Source organism: Aquila chrysaetos, chromosome 24 (genome assembly GCF_900496995.4).
Source record: "Aquila chrysaetos chrysaetos chromosome 24, bAquChr1.4, whole genome shotgun sequence".
Taxonomy (NCBI): Eukaryota; Metazoa; Chordata; class Aves; order Accipitriformes; family Accipitridae; genus Aquila; species Aquila chrysaetos.
Window position 1 is genome coordinate 16,177,007 of NC_044027.1, and position 7,939 is coordinate 16,184,945.

Consider the following 7,939-nt stretch of genomic DNA (forward strand, 5'->3'; position numbering starts at 1 on the left):
GTACCAGTAATTTTTTTTTTTTTTTTTCCCCTAAAATGAAGCCCTGGGTCACCTCCAGGATGGCGAGGCCACCGCCATTAGTCACTCACAGAGTCTTTGACTGCACATAAGGTGCTGGCATTGCCCGCTGAGATAGGGCAGGAGCCTGCAGCTGAGATCTTCCCACCATTACTTGCTTGGCAGCATCTCCAAACCACAAGGTGCCAGGGAGGAGATCCCACCTCACACATGAATTACGTTCCCATAAACTTCCCTTCCTTACCTCCAATTTCACTGCACCACCTGGAGAATTAAACCTTTTCCTAGCTGTGCCTTAAGCAGATCCCTAAAGCAGTTGGAAGATGGCTTGGGGTGATGCAGTGCTGCGCTTGGCTTTAGCTCGTTGGTTTGCTTGGGAAAACATGTGAAAACGTTTGTGCCCTTGAATTCATTTCCAGGCACGGCCAGGGCTCCAGCATGTCGCTTGCAGACATAAACCCATGGAAGTGACCAAACCAGTGCCGCTTCCCCGGGGATGGTCTCTGAGCTTGGGTGGTTTGGGAGCCAGTCCCCTGTGCTGGATTGACGGTCATGGTGTGGGGGGGGTGACCCAGCACGGCTCGCAGCGGATGTGTAAAATGCACGGAGGGAATAACCACGTCCCCCTGCATTGCTAGGAAACAGCCCTGCCTCTTCAGTGTCCTCTGGAAGTGGGCGCGCGTGAGGAGAGTGGGATTTCGGGTCTGTGCCTGTCTCCGAGCTCGCCCGGCGTGCCACCACCAGCCCCCGTGATGGTGACGGCCGCGCGCGGAGCGTGGCACTTGCGCCCTGGAGCCCGCACGCTCGTTGACTCTCTGCAAAGGAGCAAATGTCGTTCCTGTTCCCAAATCGAGCCCAGACCCTTTGTAAGCAAGAGCAGACCGAGCTCTGAGCCAAGCCGTCCACGGGTGCGAACCTGCCCCATGGTTTACACCATGAGGAATTGGACTCTTCCTCCTGGGAGGCTCCCAAAACAGTTTTTGGTCATAATTTAAATGTCTCCTTTCCTCTGCAAGCTGGGGTGCGTCATTTCCCTCGAGGGGCTGGTGCGTTCCCTGGTATTGCAGGATGTTTTCAGTTTCCCAGCTGGGTAGAGAGGCGCTCCCTGCGCACGTGCTGGCGCGTTATTTTGACCGGCGTAGCAAACCAGAGTGGCTTATTTTACAGAAATCCGTATTCTCCTCCAGCATGTGTCAGGGACAGATTGCTTGAGACAGTCCTGGAGTAGTTCGTTCTTAGCCAGCAGCAAAGCTAATCTCATTTGGATCCCATCTGAAGTAGGGTGCCAAGTTGGCTGGGGAAATAGGCATTAAAGAAAAAGCACATTTCTGGGATCTGAGGATTAACATATCAGCGTGGTGTGTCTGAGTGCTGTGCTGTTGACACTTTTCCCTGCTTTACGTTATGCATGGAGCAAATGTGTGTATGTGAGACTGTAGTAACTCAAATCCAGTTCTAAATAATGTCACTGGGCTGCACGGTGCCAAATTTATCCTCAGCATAAAAATCTCAGTTTTGTGGTTTGGGAAAAACATTCTCCAAAGAGGTGGAAAGGAGCTGGCTGTTCCTGGGAAGGAGGCGAGGGAGATCTCACCCTGTCTCTAGGTGACAGCTAAAACTTTTCAGCTCTGATCAGGCATTTTTGGTGCCTTGGGTTTTCACCCTCTGGCATCGCCCGGTGGACAGCTTGCACAGCACCCAGGCAGGATACAGCCCTCCTGCACCTGAACCTGACTGCTGAAGCTGTTAAGCGGTTTTGGGGAAGAGGGGCGACTTTGCTGCGGATTGTTGTACAGACAGTCGCCTATGCATTGTCAGCGCGTGTCTTTAGCGTTTCATGTTAAAAATGTAAAAAAACCCCAACAACCCCCCCCCCCCCAGAAAGCAGTTCTTATCGTAGCGGGAGCCCCTGGTGACACCGTGCCCCCCATGCCCTCCCGGCAGTGCTCAGCCCGGTGCGGAGAGCGGAGCGTGGTGACACGGGACATCCGCTGCTCGGAGGACGAGAAGCTTTGCGATGCCAGCGCCCGGCCCCTGGCCGAGAAGAACTGCACAGGGCCGCCCTGCGACCGGCAGTGGACCGTCTCCGACTGGGGACCGGTGAGTTCTGATCGGGGTGGCCGGCCGAGTGGCCATCACGGCCCGCTGCAGCTGGCCCTGCTTGCAGGCGTGCTTGCGAGTGCTGTGCTGGGAGTTTTGGGGTTGGATTAATCCTCCTTGGCAGCTCCCAGCTCCGACAGGCCCGCAGGCGGCTCCTTTTCCCTTCCCCCCCTCCTTTTCCCTTCTCCCCCCTTCCCTTCCCTCCCTCCTTTTCCCTTCCCTCCCTCCTTTTCCCTTCCCTCCCTCCTTTTCCCTTCCCTCCCTCCTTTTCCCTTCTCCCCCCTTCCCTTCCCCCCCTCCTTTTCCCTCCCCCCCTTCACTTTCCCCCTCCCCTTTTTTCCCCCTCTTTCCCCCCTCCCCTTTTTTCCCCCTCTTTTCCCCCCTCCCCTTTTTTCCCCTCTTTTCCCCCCCCCCCTTTTTTCCCCCTCTTTTCCCCCTCCCCCTTTTTTCCCCCTCTTTCCCCCTCCCCTTTTTCCCTCTTGTCCCCACTCCCCCTTTTTCTCGTTTCTCCTTTTTTCCGCTTCCCCCCTCCCCTTTATTTCTCCTTTTCCCCCCTCCTCTTTCCCCCCCTCTCTTCCCTCTCCCCTTTTCCCCTTCTTTTCTCCCCTCCCTCCTTTTTTCCCCTTCTTTTCTCCCCTCCCTTTTTTCCCCTTCTTTTCTCCCCTCCCTTTTTTCTCCCTCTTTTATACCTACAATTTTTCGCCATAGGGTTCTCCCCTCCCTTTTCCCTCCCCCTCTTTTCCCCCCCCTTTTTTCCCTTCCCCTATTCCCCCTTTTCCCCTATTTCCCCCCCCCCCTTTTCCTTCCTGCACAGCTCTGCTACAGACACCCCTTCCCTCCCAAGCTATTTTTACCCAGGTTTTGATACATTAGCATCAGCTAAAAATAAGTAGTTTCCATGGCAGCAGCGGCGCTGAAACATCGTGTGTCTCTGCAAGAGCGGCCGCAAAAGAGCCGGGGAGCGCTGGTTGCCTCCACCGGTGCTCGGGGCAGTGCCCGCCTGGCCCTTTGCAGTGGGGGGGGGGAAATATTTGCAGCCACTTGCTTGATCTCCTTTGCCTTGACCTCTTTGAGAGCCACCCCGGGGTTCCCTGCTCGTGGTGTTTCCCCTCCCGCCCGGCCCGAGAGATGCTGAGTTTTGCTCAGCGCCAACGTGATGGGGCCATGGGATATGTTGGCTGTGGTGGAGCTGCCTGGGGAAGGATGCGCTGAGCTTCCCCGCAGCTATTTTAAACTGAGACCCAATAATCCCTCCATGATTTGGGGGAAGGTGGGATTGGGGAGGTGGCTGAGCCCCCCCACGGAGGCATCTCTGTCCCCGTTGCGGGGACGGGAGCTGTGCCGCCTTGCCCGCCGCTGACCGCCCGCCGTGCCCGCTGCGGTTTCAGTGCAGCGGCGGCTGCGGGCAGGGCAGGATGATCCGGCACGTGTACTGCAAAACCAGCGACGGGCGGGTGGTGCCGGAGTCGCAGTGCAACCTGGAGACGAAGCCGCTGGCCATCCATCCCTGCGGGGACAAGAACTGCCCCTCGCACTGGTTGGCACAGGACTGGGAACGGGTAAGTGAACCCCCGCCCCCGTCCCTGGGCTTGGGGGGGTGCTTGGAGCGGGGGCTTGGTTTTGGGGGGTGATGGAGGAGGGATGACCTGCGGTGGGGTCGGACCGGGGTCCGTGGGGCTCAGCCAGCCCCGCTCGTGCCCCCGCAGTGCAACACCACGTGCGGCCGGGGCGTGAAGAAGAGGATCGTGCTCTGCCTGGAGATCGTCAACGGCAAGATCAAGACCCGCAACCCCGCTGATTGCGACGTCGCCAAGAAGCCCGTGGAGGAGACGACGTGCTTTGAGCGGCCGTGCTTCAAGTGGTACACGACCCCCTGGTCGGAGGTGAGCGGGGCGGGAGGCGAGGGCAGCTCGGGGGAGCTGTGGGAGGGAGATAGGGGGGAAAATGTCTTTTCTTCAAGATGCGCTTGCCCTGAGCGTGTGGTGTCCCATCGCCTCGTACCAAGGATCACGCTGGCTGTGAAATACCCCAAGGAGATGGGCGAAGCTCTGCAAAACACAGCCCCCGAGGGAGCACCCGCGGGGGACCTTTTGCTGCACCGGCAGCTTGGGGCAGAGAGCCTGCTCTGCCACGGTGCGGTTGGGACTGGCTGTGCTCAGGGAGAGCAGGAATGAGAGGAGAGATGTTTGGGGTGGGCTTTGGCTTTTTTCTTTGTTTTTTTCTTTCCTTCTTTCTGCCTTTTCCCCTCTTTTTCCCTCCAACCACTGATGGGAATGTGGCTGGAGGTGTGCATGGAGCCCACGGGATGGCTGTCCTGGGGATGCAGAGTTGGGAGCACAGTTTGCCCCAGCACCCTGCATGGTCTGCAAAGGCAGCCGGGGTTCAGGCTGAGCCCAGCGAGGGTGGGCGAGGAGCTGTGAATGGCTGCGGCCGGCTCCCTGCAAGCCTTCCTCGTCCATGCTCCAGGCGCCTCGTTTTGTTTAGTCTTGCAAACCGTCATTGCAGCCTATAATTAGCCAAAGCAGCCCTGCTGTAATCCCAGCCTGACGAGGCATCCAAAGGGCAGCAGGCACCGAGCACCGGGCCCAGGAGCGGCTCCGCAAATCCGTGGCACGACGCGCAGAGACGCTGACACCGCAGCCCCACGCCTGGGGTGCTGTCGGGGGGGGTCCCACGGCCTCGGGGTGGCTGCAGCCACCCTGGTGCCACGGAGCAGCGTACGGACCGGGCCAGCTCGTTCGTGGCCCTTCGCAAAGGGCAGAGGGAGGAGGGAGGATCGCAGCGGCAGGGAATGGGAGCGCATCCACGTATCCCCGGGCGGAGGCTGCTGCAGGCGGCTGATGGTGCTGGCAGCAAAGACGGAGCAAGAGGCCAGCGGTGCGGGGCTGAGACGTGACATTCAGCCAGGGGAAAGAGCTCACCTCCCTTCCCTGACATCTCCAGCGAGCACAGCTTTTTTGAGCAGATCCTGGCTCAGCACAGACCCCCGCGACGGCAGGGTCTTGCCTCACCTCCCCCTCTCTCTTCCCCAGTGCACGAAAACCTGTGGCATCGGCGTGAGGATGCGGGATGTGAAGTGCTACCAAGGGAAGGACATCGTCCGGGGCTGCGACCCGCTGGTGAAGCCGGTGGGCAAACAGACCTGCGACCTGCAGCCCTGCCCCACGGAGCCCCCAGGTGAGCCCCGCCGCCGACAGCACCTCCGGCATTGGTTTTTCCACCGATCCCCCCAGCATCTTAGCTTCCACCGACCCCCAGTTTGATAGTCATCCCAGGGAGGACATAAAGGGGACGACTCTCCTTCTGCGCCCAAGTAATGGGGCACCGTGCACTGGCTATTTCTGGAGGTAACCCCGTTAAATTAAGGGGAGAGTTTAAAAGAAGCATGGTCTGACCTTAAGATAAAAGGAAGCTTTGGAGAGCTGACTCGGGTGCTGCTTCTGTGTGATTCCAGCTAATGTCTAGGAAGTTTTGTCTGTGCCATTATTTTAATGATTTTTGGTCTCCAAACGTCCTGCGGGATTTGTAACTATCTCGTTATCTGACTCGTCTGCTGGCTCAAAGCCCCTGTGATCTTTAGTGAACACGCGGTTCTAATTCTTTAATAGGATTTGGGAATAAGGACGGTGGGGGAGAAAAGCATGAAAATGGGAGCAGATTTGGGGCTGGCTCCTGGCTCGGCTCCGGACCCGCTGGCTGCCCTCAGCTGACCTCTCCTGCAGGGTCCGGGATGCGGCACGGTGCTTGCGAGGTGCCTCGTGGTCCCCTCATAGCAAGGTGCCTGCCCTAGGAGCAGCCTGGTTTCATGCATCCTATGGATTTTAAGCAAAATATCTCTATATAACTGTAAATCCTGTGGGTTTGAAGCAAAATACTGCTCTGAAGGAAGTTGGGAGAACGTCATAGCAGTTTCTGCTCTCCTCCTTCTCTCTCTCCAGCAGCTCTCTTGCACCAAACTCCTGCTGTAACACTGCTGGATTCCTGTTCTCTTTCTCACATAGCCTTTTTGGGGCAGAAATTGAGTGTGTTGGGGTCACGCTGTGCCCTACCATGGGAGGCCCTTGGCTTGGGGGTGGCTCGGTGCCAGGCTCCCGTGGTGGCTCCAGCAAACCCTGGGCAGCTCTGTTTCGCAGGGAAGAGCTTGGGTTTTGGGGCTGGGACCAAATAAGGCTCGCCAGGCCAGGCCAGGTGTGATGAAACGGGTCAAACTTCTCATGCCTTTGCTTAGGTTGACAATGATATTTATGGAGAAGCTCCATGGCGTTTTCCAGGGGATGCTCTGCCAGATATCAGGGAGGTGGCAGTTGCAGCTGGGGTGATTTGTTGCACAGCCTGTGGTGTTTAGGGCAGGCTGTGTATGGGGGAAAAAAACAAGTTCATGAGCTTGATTGGTTTCTTTTCTTTTTCTTTTCCATATCGGTACCTTTTGCCTTCTCTCCCCCAGACGACAGCTGCCAGGACCAGGCAGGAACCAACTGTGCTTTGGCCATCAAAGTCAACCTGTGCAGCCACTGGTACTACAGCAAAGCCTGCTGCCGCTCCTGCCGCGCACCCCACTCCTAGTGCCCGGCAGCACCCAGCACCCACGGCACACACCGGGCCGGCACCCCTCCCTTAGCAAGGGCTCCGGGTACCATTTAGTAAGCGCTACACATCCCACAGACTGGTGTTAAGGTTTGGGTTTTTTTTTTTTTCTTTTCACCCCACCGATGCAGAACTACTATCCTTGTCCCTCTCCCAGGTAGAGGAACAGTGCCGGCACGGCTCGGTTGCAAAGCCCTTACCACTGTACATTGGTAGCCCCCGTTATCAGAGCTGTACATAAAGTCGTGTATATTTGATTCCCCCGAACTGCAGACACATGCACGTGTTTCACAAGATCTTGTCCTTTTGGTTTCTTTCCTCGATGCAAGTTTGGGGTTGACGAGGGGAAGGCGTGAACCCCGTAAAGTGCAAGTTTCCCTTTGCAAAGGGGGTTAGTGCCTCTCTCCTAATTTATCCCCGAGACCTGCGCGCTCTCGTTAGCCGCATTTAATGTGGTGGGAAGCTGATTTTCGTTTGCTAAATGAACTCAAGCCCAAGCCCTTTTTTTGTAATATGTAGGTGTATACTTTTTCAGAGAATTTTATCTTATAATCAAATGTTAGTTCCGTAGTCCTTACACCTCCCCCCCGTAATGCTGACATATTGTATATAATATGGAAACATAACTGCACTTTATATCACAAAAAAGACGTGCTCTTTTTTAATATATTTGTTTACAGACAGTGAACTTTATCCATATAATCATTAATTTGTACTCATATGTATATTTTAATAAAGTTGTCATATTTATGGTGGTATCTTGTTTTATTCTCCAGTTTGTAGTGGGTGTTCGTGCCGTGTGCTGGGAACACTGGAGTCAGGGCTATGAACTTGTTGGTGCCTGGGGAGAGCAGAGCAGAGTCGGGGGAATCGCAGCTGCTCGGACAGTGATGCGAGGAGAAGTCCTGGCAGCAGGGGAACTGGGATTTTGGGACCATTGCTCTGGGTTAGGGGCCTTTTAGGGTTACGTTTGTGGCTTAAAGAACTGCAACCCTGAAGCTTCTCAGGAGCTTGCAAGCAAAGAGGCTTGATACGGCATCAGCAAGAAAAGGGCCTTTCCATGCTCCCAGGGTGGGGGTGAGGTTATTGCCCCGTGTTTCTGCAGGCATAACTCATCGAGGCTGGGCCAAAGGCTTTTTAGCATCCCCCGTACTAGTGTCTGTACCCCAATTACTACTGCATTGCTCCCCTCAGCAGCAGGGAATCTCCTGTGCCTACGTGAAAGCTTTGCAAACAC

General features: G+C 56.1%; 1 protein-coding gene across 9 annotated transcripts in view; it reads left to right on the forward strand.

Moving 5' to 3' along the window:
• ADAMTSL2 (ADAMTS like 2) overlaps nt 1-7,460 on the forward strand; it is a 28,530-nt gene extending 21,070 nt beyond the window's left edge. For all 9 annotated transcript variants that reach the window (XM_030000106.2, XM_030000111.2, XM_030000108.2 and 6 more), the window contains 5 exons: nt 1,963-2,118; nt 3,507-3,677; nt 3,825-4,001; nt 5,151-5,295; nt 6,563-7,460. In XM_030000106.2, coding sequence (XP_029855966.1) covers nt 1,963-2,118; nt 3,507-3,677; nt 3,825-4,001; nt 5,151-5,295; nt 6,563-6,681 — 768 coding nt within the window. In that variant the 3' untranslated portion in view covers nt 6,682-7,460. The remainder of the gene's footprint in view (nt 1-1,962; nt 2,119-3,506; nt 3,678-3,824; nt 4,002-5,150; nt 5,296-6,562) is intronic.
• The last annotated feature ends 479 nt before the right edge of the window (nt 7,461-7,939 follow it).